The sequence below is a fragment of the Lampetra fluviatilis genome, chromosome 4 (assembly GCF_964198595.1).
Source record: "Lampetra fluviatilis chromosome 4, kcLamFluv1.1, whole genome shotgun sequence".
In the NCBI taxonomy this organism is placed as follows: Eukaryota; Metazoa; Chordata; class Hyperoartia; order Petromyzontiformes; family Petromyzontidae; genus Lampetra; species Lampetra fluviatilis.
In genome coordinates this window covers 20,714,321-20,737,400 of record NC_136278.1, presented here as the reverse complement: position 1 = coordinate 20,737,400, position 23,080 = coordinate 20,714,321, and the positions used below count along the sequence as shown (strand labels likewise).

At 55.7% G+C, this 23,080-nt stretch overlaps 1 protein-coding gene across 3 annotated transcripts; it reads left to right on the top strand.

Moving 5' to 3' along the window:
- Positions 1–5,819: 5,819 nt before the first annotated feature.
- Positions 5,820–21,247, top strand: LOC144931645 (potassium voltage-gated channel subfamily V member 1-like). Of its 3 annotated transcripts, none has more exons than XM_078855756.1 (3): positions 5,820–6,227; positions 11,624–12,868; positions 16,493–21,247. In XM_078855756.1, the coding sequence occupies exons 2-3, from the start codon at positions 11,698–11,700 to the stop codon at positions 17,026–17,028; spliced, it is 1,707 nt and encodes a 568-aa protein (XP_078711882.1). In that variant the 5' UTR covers positions 5,820–6,227; positions 11,624–11,697; the 3' UTR covers positions 17,029–21,247. The 3 variants fall into 3 exon arrangements, with proteins under 3 accessions (XP_078711882.1, XP_078711880.1, XP_078711881.1); XM_078855754.1 differs by having other exon boundaries at positions 5,821–6,202; XM_078855755.1 differs by lacking the exon at positions 5,820–6,227 and adding an exon at positions 8,123–8,346.
- Positions 21,248–23,080: the final 1,833 nt, after the last annotated feature.

The window sequence follows — 23,080 nt, the reverse complement described above, 5'->3', positions numbered from 1 at the left end:
GATGCGGTGGCGAGATGTTAACGACGTTTACAAACTGCGCCAGGTACTCATTTGAGGCTGAGTCGACCGAAGCGAAACCAAGGACCGGTGTGAGCAGTCCTCACCGGTGTTGGTGACCGTGAACGGGAATCGAACTCGGGTCGCCAGTATCGTAGCTCGGCGCGCTAACCACGGCGCCACCGCTCCCCGTAATGTGCACCGCACACAAAGGCAAAACCGCACGCGCTCCGCCAGAGACGGCATCTACAGCAAGGACCCCTGCACCCCCTTAGAACCGCGCCGCGAAGAATGATGAATGGCTTTAATTTGGGTTCGCGAAGGATAACAAATAGCCGAGTTCGATCTTCAGAAAACATAAATGAACTGTGCGCACGGCGCCGCACACGCCGGAGCGTATTGAGATGTGTATGTTTAATTCAGATGAAAAGAGGGTTAGGATGGCAATTTCTTCTCGTTTCTCTCGTTCATTTATATAATAATAATAATATTAGCAGTAGTATGCTTAACTAAACGCGTATATATATTGTCATTCCGATGTGGAAATTCAACAGTCGCTGTTCTTGTGAATAAATAATCCAAGCTTTGCTAAAGGAGTGTGGAATTGCCACCACTCATCCATGGGCACCAATAGAAGATGCTTCTCACCCACGTGCGCATTCAGAGCCGTTGAACGTGTTTGTGACATTAACGTGTGACGTGGAGATCAGAAGCAGACTCAAAATATGTATCTAGACTGCAGGAGGAATCCGATGAGCTATAAAGCTAGATTTGAAGCTTTCGTGACTGCAAGGATTCATATTCTTAGGTTTTTTCGGTAAAGTCACGTAGGTAAAAAATTAAAATTAAAATTAATAAAAGTAAAATAAAAAATAAAATAAAAATCACGACGTTTCGGAGGCAACACAAGCTTCCATCTTCAGGTGGAACCGTCACAGCACGGTTTATTAATTTTAATTTTTACCTACGTGACTTTACCGAAAAAAACTAAGAATATATATATAAAGCTCTTTTTCACAGATGTCCAGTAGGGGCGGGTCAGAACGTTACAACAACAAACAATACACAGAACACGATAGGAGTGCGAAGTATATGGAAGGTAAACAAATCACATTAAAATAAATATAAATTAAACTAAATATTGTTTTTATCTTACCAGGTAAAGCCCACTGAGCCATTAGCTTATTTTTCAGAACCAAACATAAACGATAACATCTCCTGTGATTTAAACCGGGAGTGTTTTCCGAGTAACAGGAAAATATATAATTATTGCGATTTAAAAAAAAATATTTTTAATACCGATTACCACGTGGTTCATATACAAAAACCGAAACCACCACCCACCCCAAACAAAAGCATTCAACCGAGCAAACAAACAACACCAGTGTAATTTTTTTGAAGAAGCGTAGAAAAAAAATTATCAGCAAAGCAATCGTGCGCAAATGCATATTCAGATACAAATAACGCTGCCAATTAGCCAATTGTGCTGCTCCCTTCTCAGATCAACGGCCCGCAACAAAATTACAACTCCGCAATAACCGCGGAGTCAATGGCGTGGAATGCCAGTGGGGGCGCGTGGTGGAGTGGTGGTGGTATTGGCGATGGAAGGGTGGAGGGTTGGTGCTAGAGGTGGTGATTTTGTTGGTGATGGACGGTTGGTGGGTAGACTGACTGAGATGACTGGCAGATGCACCAGCTGTGCTCCCCACTGTGCCAACCCTCTGCGTTTTAGCCACCTGGCGCTCCGATCGTTGTTGTTGTGCGTCGCTCCTCTGCCCTCCATTTGTGTTGGAGGGCGACTGCCTTCAACTGCCCAGCGTTCACAAGCCTCCTCCATAGAGGCCGTTCTTGACACTGCTGGTACCAGTTGTCGACACAGTAGGGGGCACAGTTGGTGCGTCTGCCAGTCATCTCAGTCAGTCAACCCATGGCACCTGGGTATCTTCTCATATTGCCTCAAAGTGCACCTATCATGGCACAATAACCGTTGTGATGCCACCACCACTTAGTGGTGAACGGCAGTTGTTGTTGATCGAGGCGGTGGTGTAGTGGTGGGATGGTGCTAGAGGTGGTGGTGGTAACGCTGTGGTGAGCAGTGCCATGGGGGGAAGGCCAATTTCGATTGGCCATTCCCCTCTTGGCGGTGGTAGCCACCACAGCGGCCAAAGGGGGCTCTGGACGGGTGCAAGGGGCTGGTAACCCCTCCAACTTCAATTAATTACTACTAAATCACGAACAAAAATATCTAAGTTTGTGCCAGAGGCCCCGGGCGGACAGGTGTCTATGACATCTCCTGTCCAAATCCTATTTGGCGGAGCCAGGAGATTAAATCCTTACCCTCTGTGGTCCTCCAGAAATAGCAAAAAGCTACTGCGGGTGGCCACGTGGAATGGTTGAACGCTCACTGTGGAGAAGAGGCTGCCACTTTTCTGTCGGGAACTGGACTGGTACTGTCTGGATCTCTGTGATATTCAGGAGGTCCAGTGGACCGGCTCTGTCTCCGACTACCATGAGGGGTGGGCAGTCCTCTACTTGGGGCAGGAGACTGCCAAACAACAGGGAGTGGCTCTTCTTCTGAACAAAAGAATCAAGGGCATAGGAGCGTGGCGGTGAGGTGTGGGAAGCTGTAAGCCCCAGGCTATTTTGGGCTCGCCTTCCCATCAACCATAGGCAAGGAGTGTGGTCGTGGTTACTTATGCCCCCACCTAACATGCCCATTAGTGGAGGGATAGTGAAGGGATGCAGGCAAGGCCGATGAGTCAGGTGCCTTATATGACCTCCTGTCACAGGTGCTTGCTAAAGTGGCCCATCGGGATAGAGTTATCCTGTTGGGTGACTTCAATGCTCGAGTTGGTCATGATGCTGGCACCTGGTCTGGAGTGATTGGAAGGAATGGGCCAGATCAGCTCAATAACAACGGCAGGAGGCTGTTAGATTTGTGTGCAGCCCATGGGTTTGTAATTACCAACACGCTGTTCCGGCATCGGCGCATCCATACAACATCATGCATGCATGCTGGGTCCAAGCAATAACATTTGCTGGACTATATAGTGACGGAACAGCGGGATGTGGGCCCATGTCCTTGACACCAGGACCTACCGTGGAGCAGATCTGCCCACTGACCATCGACTTGACATCTGTAAGATGTGCCTGCCATTCTTCCACTCCTGTGGTGGGTGTACACCCAGGACCCCATTCAAACCCTTAGTGGCATGGTCTCAGCTAGCTGATGAAAGTTGCAAGCAATAATTTCATCATCGTTTGTGGCTGGGGTTGGCATCGTCCCCACTCCTCCTGATGTCGAGGGGAAATGGGCGAGGTTTAGGACTGTGGCTCATGCAGCTGCAATGGCTGATTTGGGTACATGGTCCAGACCTCCCCAGAGATCCTGGCTGACAGAGGAGGTGTTCAAGCTGGCTGAAAAAAGCGACAGGCCTACTCTCATCGGCTACAGCATCCCACGTCAGAGTTTGAGGAGGCTTACCACAGCCTTCGCTCGTAGCTTCGGAGAGCCGTGATGGGTGGTGGTCGCGGGTTGCTGAGGAGATGGAGTCTGCCTCAATGGCCCACGATCACAAATCGCTTTTTAATTCCATCAAAAAAAGTAACCTGCAGTGCCACACTTATCACCATCATTAGAGGAAAGAATGGTGTTCCGATCTCTGACCGCCAGGAACAGGTTTGCAGAATTTCTGAGCATTTCTGTGAGGTCCTGAGGAAGGGGAAATCTCTCGCGCTGGAGAACAATGTGGGACAAAGTGAGGATGACTCTGCCAAGGCTGCGGTGGCTCAAATATTGGAAGAAGAAGTCACCCCCTGTGAGTGGCTGGATGAGGTGCCATTTGTTGAGGAAATACTGAAGGCGATCCAGAGTCTCAGACCAGGGAAGGCACCGGGCAGAGATGATCTCCCAAGCGAAATGCTGAGAGAGGGTGGCGTTGTGCACAGACTGCCCGACATGACATCATAACAAGTCTGGACCACTGGACGGGTTCTGCAGGATTGGAAGAATGCCCTGGTGGACCGCACAGACTGCAACGACCACAGGGGAATCTCGCTCCTCAGTGTGCCGGGAAAGGTCCTGGAAAGGATTATTCAACATCGCCTTGCCAGGCACGCTGAGGAGAGGCTCGCGGAGCCACAATGCGGTTTCAGGAAAGGGCGGTCCTGCACAGATGCCATATTTTCTGTCCGTCTGCTACAGCAGAGGTGTAGGGAATTCCAACAAGACCTGCATCTCTGCTTTATTGCCCTGATCAAGGCCTATGATACCATCAGTAGGCCTGGGCTCTGGGTTGTTCTTCGTGCTTTCGGAGTCCCTGACTCTCTGCTCACGATCATTAAGGACCTTCGTGATGGTGAGCGGGCCCGGGTAAAACTACGTGGCCGTGAGTCAGAACCATTTCCTGTCCACCTTGGGGTGCGACAGGGATGTCCTCTGGTTCCCACATTATTTAACATCTATTTCAACCACGTAGTTCGTGAAGCCTTCAATAGCTGTACCGGAGGAATTTCCATCTGGTACAGATACAATGGGATGCTGATCGATGCCCAGGTGCGGTCATGGGATAGATCCATATTGCTCAACCATGTTATGTATGCCGATGATCTGATAATTGCTGTTCACTCAGAGGAGGAGTTGGATGCGCTGCTGCTGAACCTGGATCTTGCCACTTATCCCCACTAAAACTAAGCACCTGCCTGGGTATTTTGTACCATCGGACACTCAACCCCACAACTCCCAATTGGTGATTGGAGTTAGGGTAGTTGTGGAGAGAGTGGAGAGTATCCCATACCTGGGCAGTGTGCTTATGACCGGCTCCGGTTTAACAGCAGATGTCTCACTCCGAATCAATTGAGCGGCATTATCTTTTCATCGTTTGCTTTACGCTGTGTGGAAGCTACCTGGTCTGTCGCTCCGTACAAAGCTTCAGGTTTTCTCGGCCACAGTCATTCCCTCCATTCTCAATGCTTGCGAAACGTGGACCCACCGAATGGAACATCTTCACGATTTAGAAATATTTAGGCTTGCCTACCTACGATCCATCCTGGGTTTAACCAGGCTGGATTGTGTGAGGAGCTCACAAATCCTTGAAAGATCTGGACAAAGTCCCATCGGTGAGCTCCTCCGGCAGGCAAGGCTGCGTTGGCTGGGTCATGTAGCCCGCATGCCCAGCCACCGCATGCCTAACAGCTTTTGTTTGGCCGGATTGAGAGGGCTAAACGGGCGCGGCACGGGCTAGAGAAGAGATGGTGTGTATGTGGTACAGGAAGATGTGGAGCTGAGCGGACTTGCCGATTACTTGTATCAGCGGTGTCAAGTCGGCCTCTGTGGAGGAGGCTCGTGAAGGACGCTACTGGGCAGTTGGAGGCCGTCGCCCTCCAACAACAACGGAGGGCGGAGGAGCGACGCTCACAACAGCGAGCGGAGCGCCAGGTGGCTAAAGCACAGCAAGTTGGCACAGTAGGGGGCACAGGTGGTGCATCAGCCAGTCGTCTCAGTCAGTCGACCTGTGGCATCTGGGTCTTTCCCCGTGACCTCCTGCCAGCGGGCGTTCGACACTTCACGTGGCCTCAAAGTGCACATAGCCTGGCACAAGCGTCGTGGTGACTTCACCGCCACTTAGTGGCGAATGGCGGTTGTTGTTATTGGTGGTAGTGGAGGGATGGTGCTAGAGGCGATGGTGGTGGTGGAGGGATGGTGTTTGAGACGATGGTGGTGGTGGGGGGATGGTGCTTGAGGCGGTGGTCGCTGTCGTGGTGATGAAGCGTTGGGGTCGGGGGGGGGCTACAGAAAAATCCACGTGGCAACACTTTAACGCCACCCTCCTGCCCCCGACTCACCCTCCACCCCCGCCCCCGCCCCTGCCACAACGCGTACGGCCGCGTGTGACTGGGCGTGGGAGCTGGACGGCAAATGGGCTGCTGCTGCTGCGGGTCGTGGAGAGAGAGTTGAGTGGGTGTTGTGCGCTCCCTCCGCTTGCTCTGCGCCACTCTCGTGACTGAGAGCGTGGGTGGTGGTGGGGGGGGGATTCGTGAGCTGCTGCTGCTGCCGCTACACGCGGAGGCTCGCGGAGATCGCCAAGAGACGCGAGCCGAGGGTGACGGCCATGCGCTGGCTCCGTCCCGTGACCGCGTGCGCCGCCACGAAGAGGAGACGCGCGGAGTGGCTGTTCGGTACGAGGCTACGCAGTTATTCCAACAGGTGAGATGAGTGAGCGAATGAGATGGTGAGTAGGGTGGGTGCGTGTATGTGTGGGTGAGTGGGTCGATGAATGAGTGAGTGATATGGTGAGTGAAATGGGGGGGGGGGGTGAGTCGGTGGGTGGATGAGTGAGTGAGCGAACGAGAGAGCGTGTGAATTATTGATGGTTAATTGAGCGGGTGAGTGGGTGGCTGAATGAGTGGGTAAGTGAATGAATTAGGGAGTAGATGAGTGAGTGAGTCAGTGGGTGAGTGGGTGAGTTGGTGACTGGGTCAATAATTGGTTGGGCAAATGAGTGAATTCGTAAGTTGGTGGGTGGCTGTATGACAATGGGCGAGAGTGGATGTATGATCGATACTTGAGTGATTGAGTGGGTGAAATGTTTGATATTTCAGTGAATGGGTGAGTGTGCAAGTGAGCCAAGGAGTGGGTGAATGAGTGAGTGTGATTCGTTATGGGGAGCGTTAATGTCGTGGTTAGCGCACCGTGTTACAGAACCGGCGACATGAGTTCCATTCCAGCTCACGATTAGTAACAGTGGCGATTATCTGAACTGGTCCTGGGCCTCCCCTAGGTCGACTCAGCCTCAAATGAGTACCTAGTGCGGCGTGTAAACATCGCTTGCACTGGGGAGACAAAGCTCGGACGGGTGTGGTGCTGGCCACCCACCCCCTCGTGTGACGTACCGGCCTTCAGAGGTGTTCGCTAACGGGCACTTGTCCCAACAGTTTGCTAAAGGCTATACGGGGGATCTTTGTCTTGGTTTTGCGATGGGTAAGTAGGTGAGTGAATGCAGCCGCCGCACCAGACTCCGGCGTTCATGTTTGGAACTCTGCAATGCGCGTGACATCTGTTCTACTCTTAACATATATGATCTCATATTTTATAAACCGGGTGTGTCAGCCCAGAGGAACAACGTTTAATGTGTGCAAGGGAGAGTCGGGTAATGGCGGTGGTCTATCACAATGGACATTGCCTCTCTACGGATTGAGCTTCGGGACAGATTGTACAAACTTGTCAAAAGGTTTGTTTGATTATTCCCACCACGAGGCATTACTGAGCGAGCGGCACATTTCATAAATCGAATTAAGTGAGATCGGGGAGGTGCCGCTGTTTATTTGTGCATCGTGACATCATTTTCGAGCCATTAGCGCGACTTCCCGAAAATCAAATCACGAAGTAATTGGCACGTTTATGTTCGTTGTGTTATATATCTGCTGATTAAATACTTCGCTGTTGGGCGCGCAGGCACGCACGCCCCGAACTGCGTTCAATCGTCGAGCACGCAAAAAGCCCAGCTAACCCGAAACACGACGTTTCTCCAACGGACACTTACATGTGGACAGATCGCGCGTTGCATTTTGTTTGTTTGTCCAACGCTTCCGGCCCTTCGGCTGGCGCAACGCATCGCACGCGTGAATATGCGTGAAGATGCGTGAAGATGTGTGAAGATGTGCTGAAGATGTGTGAAGATGTGCTGAAGATGCGTGAAGATGTGCTGAAGATGTGCTGAAGATGCGTAAAGATGTGCTGAAGATGCGTGAAGATGTGCTGAAGATGTACTGAAGATGCGTGAAGATGTGCTGAAGACGCGTGAAGATGTGCTGTCAAAACCGAGACGCCGTTCCGCGGCAATTGAACGCTTTTTCTTTTTGGAGAAACACAAAAAAAATGCACGCCAGGGACGTCGCGGCAACAGCGCGCGCGCCGTTCACGAGCGTTCGCGTGCCCATCGTGACGACGCACGCGTGTGCACGAGTAGCCGGGTCGCTTTGGTGATTAATCCGTTTTTGTTTGTTTTGCCACGATTTGGAATCGCGTCCAGCTAAGCGTTCCGTGTGCTCACCGCTGAGCCGCCGTGCAGGCAACCCACGGGGTTTCACTTCCCCGGCGCAGTCGCTCAGTGACTCCTCCGCGCCATTGAGCAAAGCTCGTGCGCCACGTGCCGATGCAAGTGGCCGTCAAAGGCCCCGCGACACCTCTCGTCGTTCACGAGAGGCGGGGGCATTTTGAGCAACAACAAAATAAATATCCAAGCAGCTACGCGGGCGTGATGCTCACTGTGTGCTCGGCCGATTTTCAAGCGGCTGGGCCCCACCTCAATCGGAGTGGCGCCTTCCCATCGTGCCGAGCGGCGTAGCGAGGTAGGGTCCACGCGTCGTGGTGGTGGTGGTTGTGGTGGTCCAGTCTGAACGTCGCGCGATCGTTGGATTGGATATGTAGGTGGCTTGGGGCGGTCTTCATACAGCGGTGGATCGACCATGGCTGAAGGCGACGATGACGATTTAAGCCCGAATCTAAAATACGAGGATTACTTTTGCGAACAAAAATGTAAATTCTGGGTGTTGTGATCACGATGGATGCTCGTCGTCCAAATGGGGTCGGTGGATCATGACGGGATAGAGCCGGTGTGAGACACACATACTGTGATCATATAGTGCAATACAGCAAGTCGTGTTCTGCTCTAGGTGTGTGGAAGTTGAGTGTTCCTCACTCACGTGCGTGGGGGTATGTCTTCCAAAGCCCTCCGGTCTCTTCGCCAAATGGCTCGAGTTTAGCAAGTTATCCCGAGCATAAAAGGGAACATCTCGTGTTATTTAAACCGGCGGTGTTTCCGAGTAACACATTTCAGTGGGATTCTACGTGCATAACCATTGGTAAGTTCATACAAATTATGATATTGACAACAATGTTGATGTGTCAGACAAACTGAAAGAGAAACGATAAACTACGATTTTTTTTTTTACCAAGTAATGTTTAATGAGCTATGTAGCTCTATTTCAGAAACAACCTGATCACAACGAAGTGGCTTATCATGTGGAAATTTATAGCAGCTAAATACTCGAAAAGCGAGATATTGATTCTAAATGTGGAGGGAAAAACCGGAGGACCCGGAGAAATCCACGCGACCACGGGGAGAGAAAACACACAAACTCCAAATATACAGCAGGCATCAGGGTCGGGATCGAACCCACGACCTCCTGCATACCAGGCGAGGGAGTTAACATTTCGCCACCGCGGCACCCCATTCATTTGAAGGTAATGAGCCGCGTGGTAATGATCGGATGAATAACGATCCCACAATAACGCTGGCAGGAGCGGAGCCCGGCGTGCAATCTCCAATACCAAATGTGTGGTGCTTTGTCCCGGTGCTCCAACTGCTGCCTCCCCACACGCTAATCGCTAAAGAATGGAATTGGCCAAACATCGCAAGGCAGAAATGATCCTGCCAATAACAACAACAACAACGACAGCAAACCGGTCTCGAGACCCAGCGGGACTCTCCTGGATAAATGAGGGGCATTATTCAAATATATGACCATATTTGTGGTGTTATCGATTTACACGCCCGTGTCGGATGGAGAGCACGGTTTTTTTGATGCAGGAATGATCGTTTTGGGGAGCGTGCCAAGAATGCAACAGCACGACCATATCGCCACGTATAATGCGTGGCTGCTCCTCATTAATTTACATTCACTGGCAGCTGATGCAGAAAAAAAAAATGTTCTCCCTGCTCCAGAGAGCAGGAGACGGTTGCTCCTCGGCATCGTTAGCCCTGTGCCGGTGGTGCGGGAAATCCAAATTCCTATGGCGAGCGGGAGAGTCACGCCAACCACACCAACATGACGGCCGCTAAAAATGTCCACGTAAAGTGGTCCTCGTTTTTAAATCGCCGTGTCTCAACCACCCCCAGCCCGGGTCGCACGCGGGAGTTGAACTCGCGACCTTCCTCATGTGTGAGCTTAAACGCCCGAGTCGCAGCGCCGCCCGGACGCCAGAGCCCTGAGCGGCGCGCTCAAAGGCGCAGCCCCTGCAAGTCGACTGTGTCACACCATTGTTGGCGGAAGGGGCCCTCCGCTCCTCGAGGGAGCTGGCCACACACGTCTAAGGAAGAGGTTGCCAGTACCCACGCTTTACCCCTCCACACCGCGACATGCCCATTCGCGACACATTTACTGCGGTGAACACATTTATTCACACGGGGTTCACTTACAACCGGGGTTCACCCGCAGAGGCCGGGCGGGTGGGGATGTAAGAAAACGTGCACCGTTGTTTCAGCTGCCGCGCGAGGTCATGGAGTCGAACCCCGGCGGACTCCGGATCGCCAGTGCAATGGCTGCTAAACCATTTTTCACCACGGACACTCGTCAATAACAGAATGCCTCTCTAAATTGGCTCAATCGTGGAAAAGCATACCGAACATCAGTGAGCACTTGGGACCAGTTTGGATCTCATTAAGCCCCATGACTGCCTGCCTCAGTTATCCCAAATGTCCCACACATCAGTCCCGATGTGCTGTGCAGATCACACGCATCGGTGTGTGGAGTGAACGTCTGGGGAGCGGTCGTACGGTGGTTGGCGTGTTGCGCTACGAACCCGGTGACCCGAGTTGGAGTGCCGTTCACGGGCAATATCGGTGACGAATATCCGAGCCGGTCCGGGCCGCCACTAGGTCCACTCGGCCTTAACGAGTTACCTCGCGAGGGGCGTAAACATCAGCACTGGGGATACAAAGGCGGGCCGGGCGCGGTGCTGACCACCCCCCCCCCCCCCCTCGTGTGCCGTGCCGGAGAGCACGTTCACCAGGGAGACGGAGCGATGGCCTCGAATCTCGTGCGCAGCTGCGGGGTGGATTCCCGCATCGCAGGGGTCGCGGCTTGGGGAGGCCTTCGTCCAGCAGTGGATCGACCATGGTCGATGGTGACGATGATGTCACCCGAGTGCGAATTGGGCAACGGGTGCGGTGCTGAGTGCGCCGCTGCGTGTTGGGTGTCACGATTCTCTGGAGGATGTCACACGAGCCGACGCGTGCTCGTAACCACCACTCACTCTCTACCTGCAAAGACAAACTCCCCACACCTCCCCGCCCCACCATAGCCTTTCACAAACTGTAGGGGCAAGTGCTGTTTGCGAGCACCTGTTAAGGCCGCAGCGGCACACGAGGGGGGTGGGTCGCCAACACCACAACCTGCCGCCTTAATCCCCCTTAGTGACGATGTTTATACGTCGCACCTGATACTAGCGTGTGGCTGAGTAGACCTCAGGGAGGCCCAGGACAGTTCAGATAATCGTCACTGATGTTGGCCGTCGCCAGCGGGAATCAATTTCAGTTCGCCGGATTCGTTGCGTAGCGCACTAACCACTGCGCATTCGCTCTCTCCCTGCACACACACACGCACGCACGCACACACACACACGCATACACACACACGCACACACGCACACACACACACACACGCACACACACGCACACATACACACGCACGCATACGCACACATACACACACGCACACACCCACACACGCATACACACACACGCACACACACACACGCATACACACACACGCATACACTCACACGCATGCACACGCACACACCCACACGCACGCACACACGCGCGCGCGTTGCGTGCTCGCACAGGTAAACACCCCTGCACCCAGCACGCGGCGCACAACGCAGAGGAGCGAGGACAAACAGAGAAGCCCCGACTGACGATGCCAGCACCCTCTTCGTACGCTCGCTCAGTCGGGCGGTTTAGCGGCGGCGGAGGAGGAGGAAGAGGAGTAAGAAGAAGAGGATCCCACTCGCCAGACCCGGTAGGGGACTCCAACGTGGACGGGCCCCGCGGCCTCTGCGTGAACGTGGGCGGCAGCAAGCACTTCGTGCCCCGCGAGCTGCTCGAGGCTCATCCGGACAGCCGCCTCGGGAGGCTGGCGGCCAGGTCGTCCTCCCACTCGGGCGTCACGTTCGGCGACCCCCTCGATCGCTCGGCCGTGACCGCGGCGGGAGGCCCCGAGGCGGTCGCGCCGGAGGCAGCGGCGGATGGCGCCGTGCTTGGCTCGGCCGCCTTCGTCGATCTGTGCGACGACGCGGACCCCTCCTCGCGCGAGTTCTTCTTCGACCGCAGCGCCGAGACGTTCGGCTACGTGCTCGCCTTCTACCGCACGGGCCGCCTGCACGTGCACGAAGGCATCTGCGCCGCCGCCTTCCTGCAGGAGATGGAGTACTGGGGCATCTCGGAGCCCAGCCTGGCGCGCTGCTGCCGCGACCGCTTCGGGCGCAAGCGCGACAACATCCTAAGCACCGCGGCGGCTCAGCAGCAGCAGCAGTTCCCCGCCGAGCAGTTCGGTTCGAGGCAGCAGGCGCAGGAGGACGAGGAGCGGCAGCTGCTGCTGACCGAGGGCGCGCGCTGCGGCCCGCTGCGTGTGCGCGTCCTCGAGCTCCTCGAGAGCCCCGAGTCGTCGCGGACGGCGCGCGCGGTGTCGCTCCTCTCCGTGAGCTTCGTGCTCCTCTCGGTGGTCAACATGTGCCTCATGACGGCCTACGAGGGCGCCGCGGCGCAGGAGGCGTTCTCGGCGCTCGAGAGCGCCTGCACCGCGTGGTTCACTGTCGAGTTCTCGTGCCGCGCCGTGTGCGCGCCCCGCAAGCTGCGCTTCCTCGCGCGCTTCTCCAACGTGGTGGACCTGCTCGCGATCGCGCCCTACTACATCACGGCGCTGCTCGAGAGAGTCCAGCAGCAGCAGCACTCAGGGGCCGCCGCTGCCGCCGGTGCGACTGCCGGCGGTGGCGGCGGTGGAGGTGATCTCGGCAACGCGGGACGCGCGCTGCAGACGGTGCGCCTCCTGCGCGCACTGCGCCTCCTCAAGCTGGGGCGGCACTCCACGGGTACGTCCGTGTGTGTGTGTGGGGGGGGTGTGTGTGTGTGGGTGTGTGTGTGTGTGGGGGGTGTGTGTGTGTGTGTGGGGGTGTGTGGGTGTGTGTGTGGGGGTGTGTGTGTGTGTGGGTGTGTGTGTGGGGGTGTGTGTGTGGGGGGGGGGGGTGTGGGGGGGTGTGTGGGGGTGTGTGTGGGGGGGTGTGTGTGGGGTGTGTGTGGGTGGGTGTGTGTGTGGGGGTGTGTGTGGGGGTGTGTGTGTGTGTGTGTGTGGGGGGGTGTGTGTGTAGGCGTGTGTGGGTGTGTGTGCGTGTGTGTGTTGGGGTGTGTGTGTGTGGGGGTGTGTGTGTGGGGGTGTGTGTGTGTGGGTGTGTGTGTGGGGGAGTGTGTGTGGGTGTGTGTTTTTAGGAGGGTGTGTGTGTGTGGTGGTTTGTGTGGGTGTGTGTGTAGGTGTGTGTGGGTGTTTGTGTGTGGGGGTGTGTGTGTGGGGGTGTGTGTGTGGGGGTGTGTATGTGTGTGGGGGTGTGTGTGGGGGTGTGTGTGTGTGTGGGGGTGTGCGGGGGTGTGTGTGTGTGGGGGTATGTGTGGGGGTGTGTGTGTGGGTGTGTGTGTGTGTTGGGGGGTGTGTGGGTGTGAGGGGTGTGTGGGTGTGTGGGGTGTGTGGGTGTGTGTGGGGGTGTTTGTGGGGGTGTGTGTGGGGGTGTGTGTGGGGGTGTGTGGGGGTGTGTGTGGGGGCAATATCTTTTCATCGGTTGCGTAATGCTGTGTGGAAGCTACCTGGTCTGTCGTTCCGCACGAAGCTTCAGGTCTTCGCGGCCATGGTCATTCCGTCCCTGCTCTACGCTTGCGAAACGTGGACCCCCCTAATGGAGCATCTTCGCCGGTTGGAAACATTTAGGCTGGCCTGCCTACGATCCATCCTGGGTTTAACCAGGCTGGATTGTGTGAGGAGCTCACAAATCCTTGAAAGATCTGGGCAAAGTCCCATCGGTGAGCTCCTCCGGCAGGCAAGGCTGCGTTGGCTGGGTCATGTAGCCCGCATGCCCAGCCACCGCATGCCTAAACAGCTTTTGTTCGGCCGGATCGAGGGGGCTAAACGGGCGCGGCACGGGCTGGAGAAGAGATGGAGTGATGTGGTACAGGAGGACGTGGAGCTGAGTGGACTTGCCGATGACTGGTACCAGCGGTGTCAAGATCGGCCTCAGTGGAGGAGGCTCGTGAAGGACGCTACTGGGCAGTTGGAGGCAGTCGCCCTCCAACAACAACGGAGGGCGGAGGAGCGACGCTCACAACAACGAGCGGAGCGCCGGGTGGCTAAAGCACAGCAAGTTGGTACAGTAGGGGGCACAGGTGGTGCATCAGCCAGTCATCTCGGTCATCTCGGTCAGTCGATCCGTGGCACCTGCTGGGTCTGCCCCGTGACTTCCTGTCAGCGGGCGTTCGACACTTCACGTGGCCTCAGGGTGCACATGGCCTGGCACAAGCGTCGTGGTGACGTCACCGCCACTTAGTGGCGAATGGCGGTTGTTGTTGTTGTGGGGGTGTGTGGGGGTGTGTGTGTGGGGGTGTGTGTGGGGGTGTGTGTGGGGGAACGGTGGTGTAGAGGTTAGCGCTGTGCTGCTCTACGAACCCGGTGACCCGGGTGCGATTTCCGCTCACGGCCAACACCGGTGACGATTATCTGAACCGGTCCCGGGAATCCCCTAGGTCAACTCAGCCTGAAACGAGTACCTAGTGCCATGTGTAAATATCGCCACTAGGGAGACAAAGACGGCCGGGCATGGTGCTTGCCACCCAGCCCCTTTGTGTGCCATTCCAGCCTTCATAGGTGCTAACCGCTAACAGCACTTGCCCCAACAGTCTGTTAAGGCTGTACGGGGGATCTTTGTGATGCATCATTGTTAGTAAATCAACCCTTGCCAGTATTGCGTTGTACTGTTGCTGGACAACACGAACCTATGACGTGAAAATAAAGTTTGTTTGAGCCCCTCTGGAAGTTCATCACGGTCGAGACCCGCGGTTTAACTCTGCCTGCCACTTCAGATAGAACCGGATTCTCAAGTGCAGGGAGCTGATGGTGTCAGGCGGTCATGGATAGTGAACTTTTTTTTTATTCGATTAAGCAATTTACAAAAGTACTGGCAGCCCACGCGTCCATTAGACGTTACTGTCCGTATGTATGTTGATTTATTTCGCACCGTACGTAGCCAAAAGCGTATAGCTCCAGTGGCTTCATAACATCGAAAGGTAAAGCATTCCACACGGCCGCAGTAGCGTATTTGAAAGCGCGCGATGCGGTGACCGTCTTTGCTAGATGGCCAGCAGCCAAAAGCCGCTGCTGCTGCGAGGATGATCGCAGATCGCGTGATGGCTTATGGCCCTTGACGAGATCAGCATGGCATTGCGGTTCATTTTGTGGCGAGCACTCTGTGTGCAATGAGTTGCAAAGAGACTGCCCGGCTCCCCCGCACGTCCCGTGGACGTTGACCGCCCCTTCCCTCGATCCACCCACCCGTCCCTCCCTCCCTGTAACCGGTGATTGGCGTGAGAGGCACGGCTCTTGACTGGGCACGACGGAGCCGCGGTGCAATCGAGGAGTGACTCCGCAAGTCGCTGTGTGGTCTCCCTCGAGGGTGTTAGCTGACGTGAATAGGGAGCCTCTGCTGACCGTAGTTGGGGGTTCCAGAAAAAAGCCATCCCGTAACCTGGCGAAGCACGTGCGAAAAATTAAACAACAACACACTCACAGACGCGTACATTTAACTTAAAACCCCGGTGAGACTCGCCACGGAGACGCGCGTTTACTTTGCAAGGGAGAACTTATGGACGTGATGAAAGATCGCGTGACGCATCATTACACCGCGGAGCACAACCACAGCCAGAGAGCTGTGGTCGGAGTAGCAGAGTTCAATAATTACCATAGAATAACCTGACTGAAGATTAATCCGCTGACCAGCGTGGTGAAGTATGGTCACACAACCTCATGACCACAACTTGATGACCCACCCCTTGCTGGGCATCTGTGAACTTCATAACTAATCGGATTACTTCCAATATTAATACTAATTATGATTCGGCTGGGGATTGCTAAAAGGGCTGCTATGTTTTAGCATTACCACGGAAATGACCCCACCAGACCAAAAGTGTGAATTTAAATCACTACAGCAACACGGCATGCTGCTACCATCCAATGAAAAACGAAATCAGCACAAATACAGTTTAAAGAAACGTTCATGAAACAAACATGAATCATATTTGCAAGAGCAAGCAGAACAAGGACAGATACGCAGTTTGCATACATTACTTGACTTGGTCTGTTCTGACTTTTCACCTGAACCCGAGCCCCCCCCCCACTCCTGACCCCGAGCTCCCCCCCCACACCTGACCCCGAGCCCCCCCCCACACTCCTGACCCCGAGCCCCCCCCCCACACCTGACCCCGAGCCCCCCCCCCCACACCTGACCCCGAGCCCCCCCCCCCCCGCACACCTGACCCCTTCCCCCCCCACACCTGACCCCGAGCCCCCCCACACCTGACCCCTCCCCCTCCCACACCTGACCCCGAGCCCCCCCACACCTGACCCCAAGCACCCCACACCTGACCCCGAGCGCCCCCACCCCGCGTCTCTGCTCGCGCAGGGCTGCGTGCGCTGGGCACGACGCTGGCGCGCTGCTACGAGGAGGTGGGCATGCTCATGCTCTTCCTCTCCGTGGGCATCTCCATCTTCGCGGCGCTGGAGCACGCGCTCGAGGGCTCCGAGCCCAACTCGCTCTACCCGAGCGTCCCCGCCGCCTGGTGGTGGGCCATCGCCTCCATGACCACGGTGGGCTACGGCGACATCCGGCCCGACACGGCGGCGGGCAAGGCGGTCGCCTTCCTCTGCATCCTCTTCGGCATCCTGGTGCTCGCGCTGCCCATCGCCACCATCAACGACAAGTTCTCCGAGTACTACGTGACGCTGCGGGCGCGCGACTCCTCGGCGCGGCAGGGCAAGACGCTGCGCAGGCTCGCGCGGAGCCTCTCGCAGGAGCGCCTCGCCGCCGCCGCCGCGGCCACCGTGGCCGGCGGCGGCGACGGCGGGAGGAACCTGCGCGACGCGTACGCCTGGAGGGTCGTGAGGCTGCTGCGAGGCGGCGGCGGCGGCGGTGGCGCCGCCGGAGCACAGGACACATGAGGCGGCTCATCAGTGTCGTCGCCGCGCCCTTGCCCGACCGCGTGAGACGGCGTTCACGCTCCGCGCGCCGCTCGGATATTCGTCCGTTCGAGCGACTTTTGAAGAGGAGGCTGTGAGACACGGGGCTGGAGGGAGCTCCCAGCAGCCGGAGCGAAACGTTGGACGTCATGCAGAAGGGGCGCGCGTGATTAAGCAAGCCAGAAGTGCGCAGCACGCAACCGCCCAACACTCGCGCGGTAGCTCGAAGGGGCTTCGTGGTGGATCAAGGGACGTGACCGTCACGTGACGCAAGTGCCTGAAGGAGGAGGAGGAGATGTCGAGAAGGGAGCGTGGATCTGAGTGGAATCTCCCCGTCCGCAGGGGCCCGCTCGGAAGGCCGCCTTCACACGCGAGTCAGCAGCCGAGGGCTCAACAGTCTTCGAGGCGCAAGTCGCTCGCGACCGTCCGAGTTGTGGGGCCGTCCGCGCCTGCCGCTCGCCGGCTCTTTGCAGACGAGGGACATCGGCAGCTTCCGTCGATTGAGTTTAAAACATTTTCCCAAGAAATCTTTACCGACTGTCGGGATTGTTCTCCTCGAGGGGAGGCACTTTCACCAGCAAGTGGCCACGATCTAGAAATTGCAGGGCTGCACCTCTACTATCACCACGTTTTTAGATGTGCGTCAAATTGCTCAAATTGCTCGTTGAGCAATTTGACGCGTGGGGACAAACTTTGTCGCCATCGGAGGACAACCACAGAGAGGGAGAGATCTCAAACGCCGCTTAAACGAAGGCGGCTGACCTTCAACGTGTCCCACTGCAGCGGTGTTCTTCACTGCAAGGCCTGCGGGCTACTGGCGCTCCCTGGTGGCCTTCAGTGCGGCCCCCGACAATACACAACAAGTGAAAACACCCCGTCGTGCTGCTGCCAAACCCCCAATGGTTTCAAATGGTGTGGCGGCCCTCACACTGATGATGTCTTCTCGGCGAAGTGGTCCCTGCCCCCCTACCCCCCACCTCTGAAAAGGAGTCAAGTATACTGGTCTATTCGGTCAACGGGTTCCACGAACGCTGGGACATCAGTTGCCACTGCTCAGTCCGTCACCACCGGCCGGCCGCCAGAGCGTGACACGAGCACCGGGGGGTGGGGTCTGTGCGGTCCACTCAGGTACCGTGGGTGGCTGCGACAAGAATTCAGGGTTGGGTAGCAGTAATGCTGCACAGATAGCCCTACTGGGAGCATACTTGCTGTGCTGTTTGCTGCCTTATACAGGCGCTGCCTGGCTTCCTTGAATGTTGAGCTGTGAAATGAATCCGTGACCTCGCAGCCAACTACATTTGACCTTTGGTTAACCAAGGAGTTGCGCTCCCCTTTGCAACTCGGTCCGCATACAGAGAGTGGTGTTGCAATTATCACGCACGCACGCGCACACACGCGCACGCGCGCGCGTGCGTGCGCGTGCGTGCGTGTGCGCGTGCACCTCTTTAAACTGCTCGGTATATTCACGCACGTGTTTTAGGTTTTGCTGGCAGATGCTGTGTGTCCGTCCCTTGAGCAGTGCCCAGCCTTGCTGATCGCTGTTGTCAGACAGGAGCCGTGTTGTTGCAACATTGCTGACAAGCACGAGAGCACGTGCGCGTGTGTGTAACGGGGAGTGGTGGTGCAGCGGTTAGCGCGCTGCACTACGAACCCGACGACCCGAGTTCGATTCCCGCTCACGGCCAACACCAAGTGACAATTATCCGAACCGGTCCTGCACCTCCCCTAGGTCGGCTCGGTCTCAAATGAGTACCTGGTGTGGTGTGTTAACATCGCCACTGGGGAGACAAAGGCGGCCGGGCGTTGTGCTGGCCACCCACCCCGTCGTGTGCCTCACTGGCCTTCATAGGTGCTCGCTAACAGCACTTGCCCCAACAATCTGTTAAGGCTATACTGGGGAAGGGGGATCTTTGTCTTTGTATCTTTGTTGTGGCGGTGAGGAAGGTGGACGCAGCTGCCCCACACCACCCAAGCCCTGATTGGCTACCGGTTCACTTAAAGTCTCCCTTGACCTCCTCAACTACAGACTACGAATTGTAGCGGCACGTTCTCTCGACACCACCTACGGGCAGTGGTTCCAAACCTTTCCGCACCCCCCCCCCACGCGGCGGAATCCCTGTGCAGTAAGAACAAAGAGCGGTCCGTGAAACAAACACAAACAAAAAACAACCCATCGCATCTGCAACAGTTCCACGGACCTTGCAGAGTCGCAGTAGTTTGTTGATCTCCCCCCCCCCTTTCGCCTCCGATTAGCACGGTCGGATATGTACGGAGCGAAAGAGGTTCGACGTACACACACAGGTTGGGAACTACTGCCTTTGGACGTTTACGGTGGCTCCGTTATCCATCGTGTACCCATTCCGTACGTTGCCCCTGCCAGACCCCCTGTTTTGGAAGCTCTGTCTCGTCGGATCTTGAGCTCCGTGTCTCGCGTGAAGGTATGCGTCGAAGTCTTTTGTCGAGTTTCACGTTCGCCACTGGTGCCTGCCGGAGCAGCTCGGGTGCAATCGTCCAAGGGTGGGTGGGGGGGGGTTACAGAATCAGAATATCAGAATATTTATACTCGAAGAAGAATCCGATAAGCTATGAAGCTCTTTTCACCGATGTCCAGTCAGGGCGTGTCAGAACGTTACAACAACAAATGGTATCAAAACATGATAGGAGTGCAAATTATAGGCAAGGTCAACAAATCACTTCAAAAATATATACAGATTAAAGTAAACACTTTTTGAAATTATATATCATTAGGTCCACTGAGCCATTGGCTTCTTTTTCAGGAGCGACCTGGCCGCAAGTGATAGCTCAACGAAGTGGCTTATCATGTGGAAATCTACAGCAGCAGAAGAATCTGTGTATTCTAATTGCGGAGGGAAAATAGCGGAGGACTTGGAGAAAAAAATCCACGCGACCACGGGGAAAACATGCAAACTCCAAATATACAGGCGTCAGGGTCGGGATCGAGCCCCCGACCTTCCGCATACCAGGCGAGGTAGATAACATCACACCATCGTTTGTCCGCTGATTATATTGCGCGGAGCAACCAAAAGGCCACGAGGCAAGATCGATTGCACCCAAGATATGATTTACTACAAGGTACTGGGAGTCCTCAGTGAATCGATTTATTGCTGGAAGTCGACTGTGGCATGTGGTTTTGGCCTGTGGATTAGCAGCTGAGAATGTAAACTTTGAGAAGTATCGTTTGAGTCTGGACATAGACCTGTTGCCCCGTGCGTGCAGACATATTTATCACACCCTACAGAGAGACGGGTAATGGGGTTTCCCATAACTCTGTGGTGTGACGCCCACGCAGTAGCTGTGCATTCACTTTGCTTTCATAGACTTGCACTTTAAATGTGTAATAAAAGACTTGACCACGATCTCTGGCTCAGTGTCCTTTATTCGGTCCGTACTGCGTTCCCACACGGCTGTCTCTCTTATTCTCTCAGTGCTGGTTCCGATGTCACTCCAGTCACCATCAGCAGCCCCGCTGCTGTTCTTGTCGCTCTTGCAGCCCCACAGCAGCTCCGCTACTGTACTCTCACACAGCTCCCTTGGCTGTTCCTGCTGCAGCTCTGACAGCCTCGTGCTGTCTCGCCTTCTCGTCGCTCCTGCGACTCTTGGCAGCCACCCCGCTGCCCCTCACACACAGCCTTACTGCCTATCTCTATCTGCAGCTTTACACCTCCCAGTAGCTCCCTACTGTCCCCGGAGTTGGCTCCCGCTTCGACGGTGCCCCCTCGGCTCGTACGCCCGCGTGGCCCCACACCTTTCCATTCACACCCCGACTGCCTTCTCTTTCCGGTTTACCCGCTTAAGGACCCCAACCTTTCACCCACGTCACCTGGCTCCGCCTCCTCGTGACGTCACATCCGGAAGGTCGCTTTCGCCCGCATTACACCACCCTCCCCCATAGAAAAAACCCAGCCGACCTCGGCTGAACAATACCAAAGCGTAATGCGGTGAACCGACCTTCCCCCTTAAAGGACACTAAGCATGCAATATAACAACAAGAACAACAACACAAGTAACATCGACGAACGTACGAAAGCATGCGATAAATACGACGGCAAGAACAATAACAACATACAATCAACGAAACGTAAGCGATTTGGAACGAGTGCGGGTCGCCGGCCCGTCCCGGACGGTCGGCGGCCCACTTGTAGAACGGGGACGCGATGGAACACGAGGAATGACAGGGGGTAATTCCCCTGCTGCGATTGGAAGTCCACCGACGTCTCGTGTCCCTGACGAATCAGTCTTGGTCGTATTCCGCGAATGCGCCTGCAGCGGGGTCGGAAGGGTCGCCGGGCTTGAAGGTCCCGCAGCCCTGGCAGGCGCCCTCCGAACAGGCCCACTCCTCCCCCGCGGTGTCACGGTCGGCCTGTCTGGAACAGGTACGACAGGCGCTCTAGCAAGATCAATGGACGCAGGCGGGGAAGAGTCAGAGTCAGCAGCAACAGACCCCGGCAAGGCAACATTGGGAGATGACGCATCACGTAGGGGAGCAACATATGGTTTTAACCGCGACGTATGAACAAACCAACGGCGAGACCCAATCTGAACGCGCGCCGACTGTGGATTGGGAACCTCAATGAGGCGCACAGGACCATGCCAAGGTTTGTGCAATTTAGGAGAGGTCCCCGGCCGCACCTGCGGGCAATGGAGCCAGGCCAGGTCTCCCACCTTCCAGGGGCACTCCCCCTCAGACCGCCGAGCATACCGCTCGTTCCGGGCCTGGGCTTTGGCCGTAGCCACGCGGGCGTTTTCCCGCGCCTCCGTAACCCGGCGAACCGTGTCCTGAATGTATTCAGGGAGTGGTTTACGAGGTCCCTTCACCCCAGTACCCAATTGCACATCCACCGGAGGCACGTTTTCCCGACCATACATAAGGTAAAACGGCGAATACCCTGTAGCCGCATGGGGCGTCATCTTGTACGCCGAAAGCACTCCGGGGATGTGCAGATCCCAATCTGATTGCTGTTCACTCACAGTATGGCAAAGCATGGCAGACAATGTCCTGTTCAGCCGCTCAACCATACCATCCGTCTGCGGATGGTATGGAGATGTCCGTATTTTCTTAGTCCCAAGGCCTGCGCACACTTCAGCCAATAATTTAGAAGAGAAATTTCGGCCCTGGTCCGTGAGGAGTCTCTCAGGCGCCCCCTTGTCCATAATGTACCCAAACAAAAAGGCGTCGGTGATGGCCGCGGCCGACTGATTGGGCAACGGCCAGGCCATCGGCCAACGGGAGAGATACTCAACCCCTACCAGCAAATATTTATTTCCCCTCGCCGATGGTGGGAAGGGTCCCAATATGTCCAGTGCCACCAATTCATTGACTCGAGACACCTGAATCGACTGGAGAGGCGGCACGTAAGGATGTTTAGGCGGCTTACGCCGGGCGCATTCAGGGCACGCGCGCACGTGCCCTACGACATCTGTCGCCATGCCGTGCCAAAAATAATGACGTTGTAACGTCAACAAAGTCTTCTGCACCCCTAAATGCAATAGTGTGTCACAATGGAGAGTTTTAATCAACTCAAATCGCAAGGACGTTGGTACCACCACACGCCAGCTTTCCTGGAACCTTTCTTGCCACATAAGCAGACCATCTCGGAGAGCGGTTCGCGGCCCCACAGCCGAACTCGGACTCCCATTGTCCCTCATAGACCGCTTCCGCATGGACAACAACGACTCGTCCATCATCTGTTCCCGAATCCAGACAGACCGCGGCAGATTCAAAACCCCATCAGTCGGTCCCGGTTCCATCGGAGTATCCGACTTCCCGACGGCCAACGTAAGCGGCTGAGGGGGGTTCAGAATCGGCGAACACCTATGCGTCCCCGACGCACATTTACAAGGGGCGCGCCCTGGTAATCTGGAAAGTGCGTCAGCGTTCGCATGGCGCACTCCCTTCCGATGTTGAATTTGGAAGGAAAATTCCTGCAGCGTGTCCAACCAACGTGCCCACTGTCCCGATGGCTGGTCCATTTTGAGTGCATATTGCAAGGCCGCATGATCCGTACGCACAATA

Coding starts and splice junctions, on each gene's coding strand:
- LOC144931645 (XM_078855756.1), top strand. CDS start 11,698: ATGCCAGCACCCTCTTCGTACGCTCGCTCAGTCGGGCGGTTTAGCGGC. Junction 12,869..16,492: donor GCTGGGGCGGCACTCCACGG/GTACGTCCGTGT, acceptor CTGCTCGCGCAG/GGCTGCGTGCGCTGGGCACG.